Genomic DNA, 17,189 nt, shown 5'->3' with positions numbered 1-17,189 from the left:
GGTGCCAGAATCTCGCCAATCCATTCGTTCTTCTATTGTGACTGCGAGAAACATTTTCAATAATGTGCGTTTCACGCATATAAGATACGAACAAAATCACAAATAATGTTTCACCATTTGAGTATGGAGAAAAGTAACAAAAGGTGTCTCGGGCAGTATTTGACGTATGTAAATATATTGTAATCTACTGAGTATACAAAACAGTGGGAACACCTGCTTTTTCCATGACAGACTGACCAGGTGAATGCTATGCTATGATCGCTTACCTCTACTTCAATCAGTGTAGAAATCCATGCCCAGCCAAATTGAGGCTGTTCTGGGGGCAAATGGGTGTGCAACTTAATATTGTGTTCCTAATGTTTTGTAATGAGGGCACAATAGTATCCTGCCCCGGTCAACAATGTAGCTGACCGATGTAGACATTTCCATTTTAGTCATTTAACACTCGTTTCCCAAGCAAGTTTACAGGAGGAATGAGTGCCTTGGTTAAGGGCAGAGATTTTTCACCTAGTTGTCTTTGAAACCTGCAATCTTTCAGTTACTGGCCCAATGCTGCTTGGCTACCTAACACCCTGATGTGACTAACACACACAAAGACATGGTCTCCGTGTTTATATAGTGACCGCAGGGCTAGGTGAATAGATCATGGAAGACTAAGGTGAAAAACCTTAGTGAATAAAGATGCTCAAACAAGCAACTGTGTATTGGGTGTTCCAACTCTAAAATGCACGACTTAAGACAAAAACTGAGAAATGCATGTGGCCCCAATGTCTAAATAGTGACATTAGGGCTAATTCAAACTGCAGTCGGATGTTCTCCTCACAGGTGAGCGATTCAGCCCATGCTTGGTGAATAGCACTTGGTTGAACTCTGGGAGCAGGACACATGAACAAGATAATGCGCGACAAATGTGAGAATGAATAAATAAATCACAGCAAAGGAATGTAGTTTGTAAGCTAGAAAATGACACGACACTGTGGGCTGCAAACATCCTACTCCTATTGATAGGATTAATGTGGCATTCGTCAGTATGAATGACATTTGTGGGTCCTGCCTTTGACTATTAGATTTACACTTGTCCTATACATGTTTGTAGTCTTGAATAACCTTAAAAGCTAAATCTCTCCTAGTCCCAGAATGACTAGATAGCTCGTGATAAATATGTTCATGCTAGCTAGCACCAGATCTTGTAGCTAGCTACTGTAGTTGCAACATTAAAAGGTTGCAGTGTTCAGCGGTCATTTCACCGCTTGGAATGATGGTATCACATATTACAAATAATATTTGATAGCATTTTGTCGGATGGAGATCCCTCTCGATGTCACCAGCTTTCTACTTACTACCTAAAATGCACATCATGTGGTGTTCAGAGATTCTATACAATTTGATTGGTTCAGTTTAAAACTTGGCAGAAATTACCTGTCCAGCTAGCGAACATAAGTATTTTGAAGAAATGTGCAAGAGTTGACATTACCAAATGGAAATGTGTTGAGCAGAAATACACTATGTAAAAACCAGCTCCTCCCTCGACAGCGATCTTTCTCACCAACTAAAGCAGATGGCTTGCTATGGCCCACCACCAGAATACATTGACAAATAGATTACTAGTCAATTTCATTCTGCATCAGTGAATGTGCAAAAACATATTGTGAATACTACCATTTCATGGAGGTACAAAAGCAAGTCTGAACAAACCCTCTTAGCAGTTGTTAGATGTCAATTATCAAAGCTGCTCCAAGTGTAGTTATTTGAGGTAACGGTCCTACTGTTTTGGATATGAAGTTCTTTCTGTCTGAAAGGCCATCAGTCTTGAACATGTATGGACTAGCATGACTAACCCCCCCACCCCCAGAGAACAGAGTTAACAGTAAACACATTTATTTTGTCATCTGCACTTTACAGTTGGAATTCGGGGAACTCAAAAACAACATCTTTGCCTGTAAGCTTCTTGTAGACGCCAGAGAAGGTCTCAACCTAGAAAACCGAAAAGCAACCACTGGTTAACCACTGCATAGACTAACATTTATAGGTCATAATGATTTTGTACAAAACACTAAAAACTGAGACGTCAAAAAAAAGGTTGTACACTGCATGGTTTAGCCCCCCAGTCATGGCCCAAAGGGCTCTGGGAAGATGTAGGAATATACAGAACGCCGTCCTCAACAGCCCGAAGGCCGGGGACAAAGCTTGCTCTCCAACGTCGTGGAACGGGACTGTACGTCACAGCACTGAAGCGCTACGCTCCCATACGCCACAAGGACAGAGCCATGTGAGAGCAACCTCACAGGATGTCCACGTAGGGGTTAAGTTGGGTGAACTAGCAAACTGCTACACGACACTCACTTTGTGTTCAACGTTGTTCTGCTGAGCCTTGTCAAGGTGGACCTTGATGAGCCGGCTGCTGTCCAGTTTCACGCGGATCCTCTTGCCAACAATTTCACTGGGGAAGACCAGGTCTTCAAGTATGGCGTCATGCACAGCTGTCAGAGTACGGCTGGAGAAATAAATCAACTTGCATTAGACATATGGCAAATAAAAAAAATGCAATCCTTACAAAAACAAAATTCTACCACCTGCCTCATTCAAAATTAAAGATTCTTTATATATGTCTGAACGCATGTATTGGAAAGAGAAAGTCAATCTAAAACGCTATGCAGATGTCTCAATCACATCACTGGAGACAAGCAGAGACTGCTTTAGATAACGCAAGGTAATACGAGGGAACGTTGATTTAGCATCATATGGTCAGTCTCCGGGTCATCTAGTAACCATATCGATTTATTCAAAATCCCATTCGAAGTTTCAAGTTGTCACATGCTGAAGTAGAGAAGCGCCTTTCTCGTGAGCTCTTTCCCAACAACGCAATAACAAATATCAGTATTACAAATAAAGATCAAAAACACACAAGAAAAAACGAGCAAGTAAGCAAGCTATATACTGGGTATGTTTCAGGGTCAGTGCCAATACCATATTACCATATGTGCAGGTTTACTGGAGTGGTAGAAAGCATATACAACACGTTAGTAAAATTGTACACTGCATGGTTTAGCCCCCCAGTCATGGCCCAAAGGGCTCTGGGAAGATGTAGGAATATACAGAACACCGTCCTCACCAGCCCAAGGGCCGGGGACAAAGCTTGCTCTCCAACGTCGTGGAACGGGACTGTACGTCACAGCACTGTGAAGCGCTACGCTCCCATACGCCACAAGGACAGAGCCATGTGAGAGCAACCTCACAGGATGTCCACGTTGGGTCCAAAATTGGCGAGCAATTATGGCAGCACCAGATATGACAAATAATTTGAAGTTCTAAACTAGTACCCATTCACACCAACTTTAAAGCCATTTAATTGTCTCTTCCAAACAGTATGTAGTCGTGCACATGCAGGTATGATAATGTAACTCACCTCCTGGGACGCTTCTGCTTATTCTTGATACGGCTTTTCCTGGTTGGTTTGGGCAGGATTCTCCTCTGCAAGTTTAATTAAAATATTAAGGATCACTAATTTACATAGGCAGACTTTAAAAGCCCAAGAAGCATACTTGATAACTAATGTACACTGCATGGTTTAGCCCCCCAGTCACAGCCCAAAGGGCTCTGGGAAGATGTAGGAATATACAGAACACCGTCCTCACCAGCCCGAAGGGCCGGGGACAGAGCTTGCTCTCCAACGTCGTGGAACGGGACTGTACGTCACAGCACTGTGAAGCGCTACGCTCCCATATGCCACAAGGACAGAGCCATGCGAGAGCAACCTCACAGGATGTCCACGTTGATAGTAATGTTACAATCACAGCATGTTCACCATATGACCAAAAGTATGTGGAGACCTGCTTGTCGAACATCTCATTCCAAACTCATGGGCATTAATATGGAGTTTGTCCCCTCTTTGCTACAATAACAGCGCTCCACTCTACTGGGAAAGCTTTCCACTAGAGAACATTTCTCAGCGGTCCCGTCCGGTGAGCTTGTGTCACCTACCACTTTGCGGCGGATCAGTTGTTGCACCTAGACGTTTCCACTTCACTTACAGTTGACCGGGGCAGCTTTAGCAGGGCATACATTTTACAAACGGACTTGTTGGAAAGGTGGCATCATATGACAGTACCACATTTAAAGTCACAGCTCTTCAGTAAGGCCAGTCTACTGCCAATGTGTGTCTGGAGATTGTGTGCTCAATTTTATACACCTGTCAGCAATCGGTGTGGCTGAAATAGCCAAATCCACTTATTCGAAAGGGTGTCCACATAGACACAAAAAGTAATATATATATATATATATATATATATACAGTTGTCTCAAAAATAACCCATTCTGTTAGCTTGGTTCACAGCAACAGCTATGCAAACTGCCCCTGCAACTCAGAAAACAGGACCGCTGCGTTCTTACCTGTGCAACGAAGACGACATGTTTGCCGCTGAACTTCTTTTCCAGCTCCCTCACGAGTCGCACCTGAATTTTCTGGAAAGATTTCAGCTGGGGCACTGGGACAAAGATGATGATGGCTTTCCTGCTACCACCAACTTCAATTTCCTGAGGGAGAGGAAAAGATTTATTTGAACTTACGGAGGCAAATACAAACTTTAGTAGACAGTTTTTTTTAGCTGTCTGGATGAAAAAGTATGCACTGCATGGTTTAGCCCCCCAGTCACGGCCCAAAGGGCTCTGGGAAGATGTAGGAATATACAGAACACCGTCCTCACCAGCCCAAGGGCCCGGGACAAAGCTTGCTCTCCAACGTCGTGGAACGGGACTGTACGTCACAGCACTGTGAAGCGCTACGCTCCCATACGCCACAAGGACAGAGCCATGCGAGAGCAACCTCACAGGATGTCCACGTAGGGGTTTAACTCATAACCCAACACAGCTCGGTAAGTACAACACATGCTCCATGTGGTGCCGTGCATGATCCTTACCTTTGCAGCAGTGATGTTCAGCTCCCTCAGCTGAGCCTTCATGTCCGAGTTCATCTCCAGCTCGAGAAGAGCCTAGAAAGGCAGACATGTTGAATACTGCAAACAGCATTAGCCAAGTGACTAAGTTAATGGAGTTGTTTAAATTAGCCATACATGCAATAGCTAACATATTAGCCATTGGTTACCTGGGAAATGCCAGACTCGAACTCATCTGGCTTTTCGCCATTGGGCTTCACGATTTTGGCGCTGGTACTGAACATGGCCTATGTTTCTGGAAAACAAGACAGACCAGAAAGCCATTTGAGTATGTTGTACATCTTTGGGCATAATTGAATGTTTCAGATGAAACTAAACTGCAGCAAAGTGGTCCATGCTGAACGCCATCTCACCATACATACATGCAGTTACTACGTTGACTAGTCAGTATAACGACAGTAGTTTGGCTATCATCCAGCTAAGGTTGATCAAACGAAGCCGACACTGGTTGGTTCCAATCTACACATTCAACCATATGATCTCGCAAACAACCGAGCAAGTAATTGCATTGAATCAATATAACTTACGGTCGCATGTCCCCAAGCAACATTGTTGGCTAGTCAGCGTTAGCTGGCTAGCAGTGTCTTTCAACCCATGTTCCTTATCATATGGCTAACTTTAGTTAGCAGCTAACACCAGGGAACACAGTACTCAAACATACACCATATTTCAAGTCTACAAAGTAAAATACTAAGCTACGCGGTTAAAAAACGGACACGTCGATTGACTACAAGCAATTATTCTAGGAACACATGGGCCTCAAACCGCGCCAGTTATACTACCAGTCCTTCCTTCCGAGTCATTCACGTTAGGTCTATCCTGAAACACTACATAATTCACTACACACCGGCCATCCAAAAGCTGAAATATAACAATCTAACGCATCAAACGTCTTGCATGCACTCTGATACAAAATACAGGGGATTTGATGCACATGTACAACATTTTGAAAAGAAATTCCGAAATTGGGAGCATGATCATAACCAACCTCAGTCAACAACGGCCAGGGAAGAGGCCGGAATCTCGCGAGAGGTAGCTAGAAGTACATCGCGCTAGGGAGTCATGGGATCGCGGAAGTAGCTGTGATTTTGAAGACTTGTTTTTCTCCATCCCCCAGCAGATAGTCTATTTCGAAAGCAAAAGTAATTAATTCATGCGAATACATAGGCAAAGGAGAAGCATAAGTACGTCATGTTACAATGTATAGCTAACTAACTTTAATATGTTTATATGTTGACATTACGCTTGTCACACAGAAATAACATCTTTGCTTGTCAGATAGCGGCTAGCCTAACGTTAGCTAGCGGGCCAAATATGTTTTTGTGTTAACTAGCATGCTATCTGCACTGTTTACGTGCCTGTACTAGTTCCAATGACAACTAGCTAGTCGTTTTCCTAGCATTTCAACACATAGAAAGTTAGTTTGTTCACATTGCTTAAGTTAAGTGCAATGACCGGTGCCTCCACTTTCAAGTAATTGCTGGTCTAAGTGATGTTCAGATTGACTGGTCTGTATAGTATAGTACGCAGGGCAGTCTGCAATGGCACAGAGGACATCGTGAAAGGCAAATTCTTCTACGCTGTGAGGAAAGGATTCAAACCTGGCGTTTACGAAACCTGGTGAGCTGTGGTGTAGTTGAGTAGCTAGCTAATTGCAGCTATGGTGTGTCTTAACTCACGGACATTTATATGATCATTTCTAGTCCCATTTATTTTCATATAATTGCATGTGTCTACTTTTTTTTTAGGGATGAATGTAAGAGCCAAGTCGACAAGTTCCCATATGCCAGCTACAAGAAGTTTGCAGCAGAAAAGGATGCATGGGCATTTGTCAGAAGCCTAGCAACCTCGATAACGCCAGACCTGTCAGAGGGTAGATACATTAGATGGCTATGTTCTTTCTCTATAGGTCGCTATACTGAAATGGCAATACGATGGGTGCTGATGTTACTGGCTCTAGGAATGGGCAAGCACGTCTAATCATTAGACAACTAGTGCACCATTCAGGCATGGCAAAATCAGACTTGCACTCAGATCACAATATTATCTTTTAGGAGCCAGCTATGAGGCAACACTCCCTAGAAGAGCACCGAAGGCCCTTGAGTACATACCCATTGGTCAGAAGAGGCACTATGATCACATAGACGAGGAGGAGGTGTCCCCTGCCAAACAGAGTCAATACAGCAGCCCATCTTCAAAAAGCTCTGATGGATTCACCTACATTGGTACAGACATTCTCATTGTGTTGTTAATGTTGCAGATTGAAATGGTCACTGTCAACGTTTTTAGGGTGAATAAAGGGGAGGGGAAACAAAGTGTTGTCTTTTCCTCCAGGTGATGCAGTGGTGGTGTACACAGATGGTTGCTGTTCAGGCAATGGGAAGGCCGGGGCCCGAGCTGGCATCGGAGTGTACTGGGGACGTGACCATCCTCTGTGAGTTGATTCCGGCCTGTAGGAAATTATACTTCAAGAGAGCTTGACACAATAGAGTCCAGAAGTGTTCATGTTGACTGTCTTTATTGTAGGAATGTAGCTGAACCACTGGATGGAAGACAGACCAACCAGAGAGCTGAATTACAGGCAAGTACTGTGTTAATGTCATATTTGCTTTAGTTGTGAACTCTAAACCAGATTATTATTATTTTCGACTCATTGAATTGCCACAGTTCCCTTTAGATTGTAACCAACCCCACGATATGTAATCTCACGTTTTGCTTCTAAATAACAGGCAGCATGTAAAGCCTTGGAGCAGGCCAAAGAGATGAACATCAAGAAGTTGGTGCTTTATACAGACAGCAAGTTCACCATAAACGGTACATATGTGCTGCTTACAACACTCTACCAACACTATCAGCAAGGGCCTGACTAAATGTGGCATGGCATCATGTAATGCTGCAGGCTTGATGCTGCAGCTAATGTTACTAGCTAGGCCTACTGTGACCATTGGATGAGAAATCCAGAGGTCCCTCCCCTCTGACCTTCTCTTCCAATGGGTTTTGAGGAAGAGGTGAGGTGTATGCAATTAAGAAAAGGCATATGTCGGTGTTTTCTTCCATCAGGTGTCACCAGCTGGGTGAAGAACTGGAAGCTGAACAACTGGAGGCTTAACTCTGGTGGCCCCGTCATCAACAAAGAGCACTTTGAAAAACTTGACAAGCTGAATGAAGAGCTGGAGGTTGTATGGGTAAATATCAATGTTGCTCTACATATTTTCACTTCAGAGATTCAGTACGCAAGTGTTTTGAGTTTCAGACTAGAACAGTGGTTCCCAAACTAGGGGTCACGACCCCATGAGAGGTCACCTGATTTGAAGATGTGATGGCAGGAGAAACTCCCAAAAGCCTGGTGAAATATTTAAATAATAAAAAAATATATACGTTTATCATTATAAGTAATGTTTGTACCCGCATCTCAAAAACATTTGTGGTGAACCACACAAAAAAATTACCTGTGATGGAGTCGCCTTCACGAAATACATTTATTTTGAAATGTATTTGTTCAAAGTATTTGTAAAGCAAGTTGGATGTCCTTAGTTCATTCAGTATTCCAGTTTCTATTTCGGTCCTCTTTGGGATTGGGTTGGCAGATCGCATCCAACTTTAAGGTGCATACACCGCCACATACTGTACTGTGTGAGACCAGTCACAGCCTACCTATATTACATTCTCTTCATTAGCACCACCAACTAACCCTGCAGTATATACCATCATTTCATAAAAATCACCACCCCATTAACTTCTGCAGTAAAATCTTATATACCCAGGTACTCCTCTGCAGCTGCCACCTACTAATTAAAAACCCACTACCCGATTCTTATACTTTGATCCTATCTGCTCCTGCACCATGCAAACGGCCTGGGAGGACAGGACACCTACACACTAACTCTTCTGAAGTCAGATCTCTTATACCAAAATACTTCTCTGCTATTTTTTCTATTTCCCGTGATTTATGTTAAGTTTCTACAATACAGTTGGTAACCATTGCTATGAACACTCAGAAGCCAACCTTACTGAAGCATAAATCACTCATTGCCCTATTTTTTTATTTCACCTTTATTTAACCAGGTAGGCTAGTTGAGAACAAGTTCTCATTTGCAACTGCGACCTGGCCAAGATAAAGCATAGCAGTGTGAGCATACAACAAAGAGTTACACATGGAGTAAACAATTAACAAGTCAATAACACAGTAGAAAACGAAGGGGGGGGTCTATATACAATGTGTGCAAAAGGCATGAGGAGGTAGGCAAATAATTACAATTTTGCAGATTAACACTGGAGTGATAAAAGATCAGATGGTCATGTACAGGTAGAGATATTGGTGTGCAGAAGAGCAGAAAAGTAAATAAATAAAAACAGTACGGGGATGAGGTAGGTGAAAAGGGTGGGCTATTTACCAATAGACTATGTACAGCTGCAGCGATCGGTTAGCTGCTCAGATAGCTGATGTTTGAAGTTGGTGAGGGAGATGAAAGTCTCCAACTTCAGCGATTTTTGCAATTCGTTCCAGTCACAGGCAGCAGAGTACTGGAACGAAAGGCGGCCAAATGAGGTGTTGGCTTTAGGGATGATCAGTGAGATACACCTGCTGGAGCGCGTGCTACGGATGGGTGTTGCCATCGTGACCAGTGAGCTGAGATAAGGCGGAGCTTTACCTAGCATAGACTTGTAGATGACCTGGAGCCAGTGGGTCTGGCGACGAATATGTAGCGAGGGCCAGCCGACTAGAGCATACAAGTCGCAGTGGTGGGTAGTATAAGGTGCTTTAGTGACAAAACGGATGGCACTGTGATAGACTGCATCCAGTTTGCTGAGTAGAGTGTTGGAAGCCATTTTGTAGATGACATCGCCGAAGTCGAGGATCGGTAGGATAGTCAGTTTTACTAGTAGATTTGCTCTGACACAAATCTACTACACATCCTCTCAGGATCCCTCACCCTTGACTCCTCGCCCCATCCCCCTCTACTTTCTTCACTGCCTCAGCAAACGACACCTTCTGCACTACTCTGACTCTGGCCACTTCATCCTGCCTCTCTCGCACCGGACACCTCCGATCCCCAGCAACATGGGCCCCCCCTACAGTTGACACACACAACCTTTCCCACCAAAACTACACAATCCTCTTTCCCATACCCTCCTGCACACTTCCCACATCTTGGAATCTCCCTCCTACACACTGCTGCAATATGACCATAAACGTTGTACATCAAACAGTGCAGTGGATTCTGCACAAGACCTCTAACAGTATAACTGATATATCCTAACATGACTTTGTCTGGTAGAGACTGACTCGAAACTCAAAGACTGACAGTGACAGTTTCACCACACCACACCCTTGCAAATCTTCCGATGTAAAATCCTTGAGTCCCAAAAACGTTTCTGCCACAGTAATGTCCAGTTTCTTCGACTTCTGTGAGACTTGTGCTGTGCAGTTTATAACTGTGGCGATGAACGCAACCAAATCCACCTTTTTAACACACGTTATCTTTTGTCTGACAAACATTTACTACGGTCTGTGGTGTGTCCACTACCATCTCTTCACTAGCATCACTAGTGCTCTCAATTATTTTAAGCGCCCCCCCCCCCCCGCATAGGAGATTCGATTGACCGCTCTAACTGTTGCCACCTCAATTTCCTTCACCCTTACCGGGCACTCCAGGAACTCAGGATCATGATCCCCACCACAATTGCAACACTATCGTTCTTCTACACACCGTTCTTCAGTATACTCTTGTTTGTCTGCACACACTTGAAACATGGCCATATCCTTTAAAATTTTTACACTGCAGTGGTTTGGGGACAAAAGCTCTTACGGCTTATTTTACTTAACCAAGCGTCACATACGTAGGCATTTACTCTTTATCAAAAAACAACACAACCGACAGACATTCTTCTTTCTCTCCATTCGCCCAGTGGGTCAGATGCCAGAAACCAACCACACCAGGAATTATTTTCAGGTTCTCAACCTGAACAAAACACAAAACTTCTGTTGTCCGGATTCTTTTGAGCCCCACTGCAATTCTTCCTCAGTTATTCAGAAATACAATGAATCAACATAAGACCACTCCTTGTCACTCGGACTCCACTTTTCCAAGCGCATATACTTCACCATTTGACACCTCAAACGGGTTTTCCACATGCATCCTTACTGAACAACCGCATCCCAACAAGAAACGATTCATTATCATTAACACACGTATCCTCTACTCAAATGTTTCGACAATTTCCTTTTTGTACTAGTTTTCAATACTACTGTTGTCCATTCAGAATATTCGTCTTCACCAAATGTACTCGACGCGCTGCTTAATTCCAACTCAATATCCACTTCCTCCGTCTTCCCGTTCACCTCCGAACCTCCCCTCTGTTCTGTTTAAAGTTGTTTAAGCATTAGAAGTCCAGCTCTCATACATCCCTGTAAGGATGAAGGGGTCCACCGTAGCTAGGATCAGGGCCACCCAGCAAGTCTCCTATATGGCATCAGTGAAAAATCGCTGAAGGTGAGAGGAGATGGCAGTGGATGTCCCACAGTCTGCAGTGAATGCCATGCAGGAGAAGGATCCCGACACACTAATCGTGAAGGTGGACTTTGTTGCGTTTTTATAGGGCAAGTGATGAATTGCACGAGTCAAACTAATAAATCTAAGAAGCTAGACATCTAAGAAGCTAGATATTTGAAGGCGGCATAGATTTCTGGATCTCCAGGACTTTACAGCCTAAGTGTTACAGGGAGTACTGAATGAAGAGGTCCCCCACCCCAGGTTCCTGAACCTGTGTAGTGATCTGAATAAACATTTAAACCTGACTGAAGGAGTACATTTTTATTTGATTTTTTTGAAATTCAGCATAGTAGCATGAATTTGGTTAGTGTTTTTGGTATTTAGTATGAATTTGTTCATTGGGGTCTTTTTTACTACCCCGTACAGTAGGTGGCGGCCATACACCTTATGAGTGTACTCTGCCAATAAACCTCGAAGAAGAAGCTCTCTTGCATCAACAAATGAGAATGCCTTAAATTGGCTCGAAAAAGGCTGGCCTACACTTGACTGTTGCACTTGGATCCTTCCCATGGTGAATAGCTTCTGCCTCTACGCTGCTGCAAAATGTACCTTTTTTTGAGACCATCCTCGGCTTGTTCTTCGGTGGCTAGCACATTAAGTGAGCAGTGGCGAGTATTCATGGACGCCAAAGGAAGCCAAAAACCATAAAACAATGTATCTTTCGTCTCTGTGTTTTCTAATTTCACAACATTTCGCAAAAGGCTGAATGTATCTCACAGGAGAAAGCATCCGAGCGAGTGAAACAGCGCCCCTCTTCAAGGGAAGCCAGCTTGGATTTGGCGATTGTCCTATCAAATACGTTGTTAACAGAAACAACTTCAATTGTTGCATCTCGTGTTGTTGTCCTCCGGTGGCCAGCTAGCTAAAATTGGCCCTTTCCTAAATTAGCTATGGATGGAGACAGGGATTTGGACTTGTGGTTTTATTGAATTCTCCGTACTGGCCAATGATTATAACGCAGATTCTGATCCAACCATTAATTCATACATTGTTGTGCCCCTGTCCTGAGAGGATCAAAGTTCAACATGTGTGAAACAGCGCCCCTCTACAAGGGAAGCCAGCTTGGATTTGGCGATTGTCCTATCAAATACGTTGTTAACAGAAACAACTTCAATTGTTGCATCTCGTGTTGTTGTCCTCCGGTGGCCAGCTAGCTAAAATTGGCCCTTTCCTAAATTAGCTATGGATGGAGACAGGGATTTGGACTTGTGGTTTTACTGAATTCTCCGTACTGGCCAATGATTATAACGCAGATTCTGATCCAACCATTAATTCATACATTGTTGTGCCCCTGTCCTGAGAGGATCAAAGTTCAACATGTACAGTAGATGAATGTAGAAGGCTAATGTTAACTAGCTAACGTTGCCCATGAATGGAAGTTAGAGAAGCAAGCAGGTAGCCTAGGACAACAAAAAATAAAAACGTGGTACTACATGACAGAGTGATAAACTGTTTCGTCAGCATGAAAGAGTGGTATCCTTTGCCAGCTCATATCTATGTGAAGCAGGATTCATGGCTCTTGTCTGCGTCCGATCCAAACACTGAAGGATGAGACTGCAGTGACGAGGTGTGCATTATCGACCACGCGCCCCCCTGACTTTTGAGAACCTCCCCAGGACATTTATGTATACCCATCTCCTTAGTGGTGAGTTAAGAAGATCATAAATCCTCTGACTGTTTTTGAAATCGACTGTCATAGCCCCAAATAAAGGTTGGTTGGGGTTGCAATACATTTCTGATATCGAAGTTGGGTCGTGGCCCAACAGACATTTGGGAACCCCTGCACTAGAACGTTCAGTCATGGATGATGCACAACTGAAATGACTAACAGTCCCCCTTTGCCTCTGACTATCTTCTCTCTCTTCTGTCTCCAGTTGCACATCCCGGGCCACGCTGGGTACCCAGGGAACGAGGAGGCCGACAGGCTGTCCAGAGCGGGAGCAGCGAAACACTTAGATTAGCCAAAGGAAGATGATCTCATTTACTGCTCCTGGGCAGTTCATTCAACATTTGGATTATGGTTTTGAATGGAATATGGGAATTATATATGGTCTGTTCTGTTGGGCTGCCATGTTCTAAATGTTATGAAATAACATCTACTTCCATCCTGTTTGACATGTTCTAAATGTTATGAAATAACATCTACTTCCATCCTGTTTGACACATCTTTATGGTTCTTTCTAAGTTAAGGAATGAATTCAGCTTGTGCTTATACCCTATGAACATTTCTCAATATTCCAAAATCATTCCATTCTGATTGATGAAACGGTTCTGTAACCACTGTGTAATGTACACTTCAGACAGTAGATGGAGCTCTAGCTCATCAAAACAAATCCAATACCTCGGAATAGGACTGGCTCTCTGAATTACATTCCGTACTAGGCTCCTCTGTGGAAAGAGGATTCCTCACATAGAAGATGGATTTCTCTGGTTTCTATGTGAGACATGCTGCATGCTGTAAGATAACGGCCTCTTATGACATTTGTATGTGTGATCTAAGGATTATTTGTCTTGCTCAAAAGCCCGTCTGTTACTTGGGCTAGTGGTCACATGAACGTTTCCCTCTTCTAAAGAAAAACAACACACCCTTCAAAGATCATCTATTCATGTATACTCTGACATGAAATGATCTTGGTGATATTCTCTTTGACTAGTTGGTGCACAATTCCATCTTCTCCACTTTACTCAGTCAGCTCTTGGCAGATACTACTTAGTCTTTCAGTATGTGTCTCATCCATTCAGTAAGCTGGTGTCTAGACAGTGGGCCTATACGTGTGCGAGGGAAAATAATGACAGCTCTAGCTGAGAGAAATCTCCATATAGCCTTTCCCCTCTGTGAGGTTGGTGATTGTAGAAAACCAGAGCACCAGGAATGAGTGTGCCTGTCTCTGACCTTAGCTGGCTGGCTTCTCCACGGCACGCTCCCGGCTTGTCTGGAGATGTGAAGTCCTGCCTGGGGGCTGGGTGTTGGGAGATACTGCGGCTGCAGTCGGAGGTCGATGCGAGACGGGGTGGAGAGGGGTCACGGCGCTTCACTACATCAGACTGAAGCTCGTTAGGGCTTCGTCTCAACACATTTGCTCCATCAGCAAATATGCTGCTCAGGCATTCATCTATTTGACACCGCCTCTTCTATTTGGCTCATGTGGCTAACTAGCTCTTGTCGCCTAGTTGTTTCGTTTCGCTTGCCAAGCTCAGGGCAGGTCAGTCACGGCGGGTGCCCGAAGAGACTTCTGCGTTGGTTACTGTTATCTGCATGAGTAACTCACTGTAAAATCTAGATTTCAAGATGGTGTTCTATCAGGGTGTTGACTGCCACAGTGAAAGATATTGCAAAGCCCTGTGGTTATACAGATAATCCATTTGAATCTGTTCTTGTTTTTGGTGTAATATTGAGTTCTCTGTGTGTGGCTCGAGGATAAGTATCTAACGCTATTCATCCATGTGAGATGCAGGGGAGGAGTAGTAGACTGAGTCCTGAGCCCTAGTCGTTACAGCACATCTGGTGCCGACGCAGTTCAGACACTGCTGGCAGCTGACTCTTGTCATGTGCATTAGAAGATGTATGGAGAATGATTCTCTCTTAACGAATCCAGCAATCGTGTGTGTGACGGTGGGAAACATCAAGGGAAGCCACTCTTTGTGGAAAGGCAGAGGGAGTCACAATGAAACATCGTGGCAGCCGCCTCTGTGGAGCAAAAGCGGCACCTCGGAACAGAACTGACATCTGTTTCCATGACAGCTGTCTGGATCAGCCTAACTAACCCCTGCCTTAGAACTAATGTGACCGTTTGATTTCGCAGTGAAAGGAAAGACATTCTGTCAGCAGTACTCACTCAGTATTGTTTGGTTTCCGCGAATCGAGAGGTAGTCGAACAACAAGTTCGTTTTTTTATCATCTCAACAGGGTGAGCTAATGCCTTTCAACCTGCTGTCGTCATTGGACATTAATTGGAGGTGGGGAAATAAGGGACCGACATGAAGGGAATAGGAGGTGAACAATGTTGAGAGAGACTCTTCATAAGCAAGAGAAGAAAGGAGAAGTGAGAAGAAGAGAATGTGCACATGCAAAGAAACTTGGAAGCTAAAGTCATTGAAAAGTATGAGCAGATGAATCTCGCCACCCACTGTGCCACGGGAGGTTACTTCATCAGCCTCATTAGTATCTCTCTGTCCCTCTCTTTACCGGCATTCAGTCTCTCCCACCGTCCCTCTGTTTCTGTCTCCCGGCCTCTCATGCTGTCTCTCTCCCACCGTCCCTCAGCAACCTACTCCTCTCCTCCTCCCCTTCTTACCTCCATCCCCTCCTCCTCCCACACGTCTTCCTCTCGCCTCATCCTCCTCCCCTCTCTGGTAAGTGTCGAGCGCGACTGGCAGACAGGTATCCAGGCCCTGTCTTGGCATGGTGCCCCTGGAGTAGAGACTGTGAGGCTGGGTTACTGTAGGCAGTAGCCAGGCCCAGTGTGGTCACCTCAGAGTCTGACAGCTCACTCCCAGAGACATGCACCGCTGGCAGAGGGGGGAGGGCAGCGCCAGCCTGCTGTCTGCATGTGAGCCATACCCAAGAGGGTGCTTGACAAGGTGAGAGGCTGGCACTGCGGTACTCTGCAGCTCCTCCTCTCAAGGCTGCCTCCAGACCCCCCCCCTCCCTCCTCGGAACACACCTGCTCAGGAAGAGGAACACTCTCCTAACTCATCCTGTAGCTTGTTGAAAATTGCAGGTATCAGATGGGGTTTTGTGTCCATCTGAGAATAGCAGACAGGTGGTTTAGCCCAGTTTCTTACTCTCTGTAGATTAGACGTATCGATCAATTACAGCAAGTCTTCACTTTCTACCATCTAATTACACAAGATCCATAAAAAGTAACAGGGTTCAGTTGATAAAATGTCCCCCCCCCCCCCCAAACCAGTGTTTGTGGGTCCTCATCGAGACAATATTTGGAGACTGAACACTTTGGTCATGAATTTTGAATTCTATAAGCACGTTAGCTCTATTGTCTAGCTGAGAGGCAGAGTTTTCTCCACTCAAGCTAGGAAAACTCCACACTGGTAAACTGTCAGTGTCTTAGTCCCGCTGTTCAACCCATAGCTTGATGAGGAGTCTGAGAACAAGGCATTAGCTTGTGCCAGCATAGAGACAATTTTAAGTCTCTCTTCTCCACAGGCTGCTTGGGATGAAAAGCTCCAGTTTGTGCCTGTGGAAAGAGAACAGCCTTGAAGTTGTACTGTCCCCTGCTGGCTTGTATAAAAACATCTACACAGACACGCCACAGTAAGAAATAACTATTATGAGAGTATTACGACTGAGTTTTACCTGGACACAGTCTAGCATAGCAAGGAAGCAAAGTTTGGTCTAGAATTGTTAAAAATTGTAGTAATTACTTTCATCACAGATAGAGGACACATTGTGAACAGGGGTTTCTTTGTAATGTTCAGGTCTGAGGCAGTTGGACTGGCAAGGTTACTGAAACATTAGAACATAGGGATCAGTGCTTTGGGCAGAATGTGTACATTGACTTCAGGGTCCCAATAACATTTCTTTAGATTAAAGGGACAGAGCAGTTATGTGATTTTCCTTTTTTGATATTTCAATCTCCGTGTGGAAATAACACTGACATTGTGAAAAATGATGCCCTTTCTGTATAAGAGCTGTTTGAAACAAATGCCTGGATATTCAGTCACT

The 17,189-nt window shown here is 44.2% G+C and overlaps 2 protein-coding genes and 4 non-coding genes across 6 annotated transcripts; 1 reads left to right on the top strand and 5 right to left on the bottom strand.

The window, feature by feature from the left end:
* Positions 1 to 1,861: 1,861 nt before the first annotated feature.
* LOC109900924 (40S ribosomal protein S7) lies at positions 1,862 to 6,035 on the bottom strand. Its single transcript, XM_020496829.2, has 7 exons — positions 5,941 to 6,035; positions 5,102 to 5,187; positions 4,917 to 4,988; positions 4,390 to 4,533; positions 3,407 to 3,471; positions 2,344 to 2,494; positions 1,862 to 1,974 (listed from the first exon to the last, which is right to left on the bottom strand). The coding sequence occupies exons 2-7, from the start codon at positions 5,174 to 5,176 to the stop codon at positions 1,897 to 1,899; spliced, it is 585 nt and encodes a 194-aa protein (XP_020352418.1). The 5' UTR covers positions 5,177 to 5,187; positions 5,941 to 6,035; the 3' UTR covers positions 1,862 to 1,896.
* Positions 2,079 to 2,301, bottom strand: LOC116376646 (small nucleolar RNA SNORA73 family). The gene has a single exon (XR_004212091.1). It is a non-coding gene; the product is annotated as a small nucleolar RNA SNORA73 family (small nucleolar RNA).
* Positions 3,028 to 3,252, bottom strand: LOC116376635 (small nucleolar RNA SNORA73 family). The gene has a single exon (XR_004212080.1). It is a non-coding gene; the product is annotated as a small nucleolar RNA SNORA73 family (small nucleolar RNA).
* Positions 3,551 to 3,776, bottom strand: LOC116376668 (small nucleolar RNA SNORA73 family). The gene has a single exon (XR_004212113.1). It is a non-coding gene; the product is annotated as a small nucleolar RNA SNORA73 family (small nucleolar RNA).
* LOC116376657 (small nucleolar RNA SNORA73 family) lies at positions 4,619 to 4,843 on the bottom strand. Its single transcript, XR_004212102.1, has one exon. It is a non-coding gene; the product is annotated as a small nucleolar RNA SNORA73 family (small nucleolar RNA).
* Positions 6,036 to 6,054: 19 nt separating the features above from the next.
* On the top strand, positions 6,055 to 13,667 carry LOC109900923 (ribonuclease H1-like). Its single transcript, XM_020496828.2, has 8 exons — positions 6,055 to 6,572; positions 6,701 to 6,825; positions 7,007 to 7,177; positions 7,287 to 7,386; positions 7,479 to 7,533; positions 7,682 to 7,766; positions 8,013 to 8,137; positions 13,381 to 13,667. The coding sequence occupies exons 1-8, from the start codon at positions 6,445 to 6,447 to the stop codon at positions 13,465 to 13,467; spliced, it is 876 nt and encodes a 291-aa protein (XP_020352417.1). The 5' UTR covers positions 6,055 to 6,444; the 3' UTR covers positions 13,468 to 13,667.
* Positions 13,668 to 17,189: the final 3,522 nt, after the last annotated feature.

This window comes from Oncorhynchus kisutch, linkage group LG12 (assembly GCF_002021735.2).
Source record: "Oncorhynchus kisutch isolate 150728-3 linkage group LG12, Okis_V2, whole genome shotgun sequence".
Classification (NCBI taxonomy): domain Eukaryota; kingdom Metazoa; phylum Chordata; class Actinopteri; order Salmoniformes; family Salmonidae; genus Oncorhynchus; species Oncorhynchus kisutch.
The sequence above is the reverse complement of the archived record's forward strand: the minus strand, read 5'-3'. Positions and strand labels throughout refer to the sequence as shown.

Excerpts from the sequence above, each read along its gene's own strand:
- LOC109900924 (XM_020496829.2), bottom strand. The coding sequence starts at position 5,176 with ATGTTCAGTACCAGCGCCAAAATCGTGAAGCCCAATGGCGAAAAGCCA. Across the intron at positions 3,472-4,389 it reads ATGTCGTCTTCGTTGCACAG|AGGAGAATCCTGCCCAAACC; the intron begins GTAAGAACGCAG and ends TTAAACTTGCAG. Across the intron at positions 1,975-2,343 it reads AGAACAACGTTGAACACAAA|GTTGAGACCTTCTCTGGCGT; the intron begins GTGAGTGTCGTG and ends TCGGTTTTCTAG.
- LOC109900923 (XM_020496828.2), top strand. The coding sequence starts at position 6,445 with ATGTTCAGATTGACTGGTCTGTATAGTATAGTACGCAGGGCAGTCTGC. Across the intron at positions 7,178-7,286 it reads TGATGGATTCACCTACATTG|GTGATGCAGTGGTGGTGTAC; the intron begins GTACAGACATTC and ends CTTTTCCTCCAG. Across the intron at positions 7,387-7,478 it reads TGGGGACGTGACCATCCTCT|GAATGTAGCTGAACCACTGG; the intron begins GTGAGTTGATTC and ends TCTTTATTGTAG.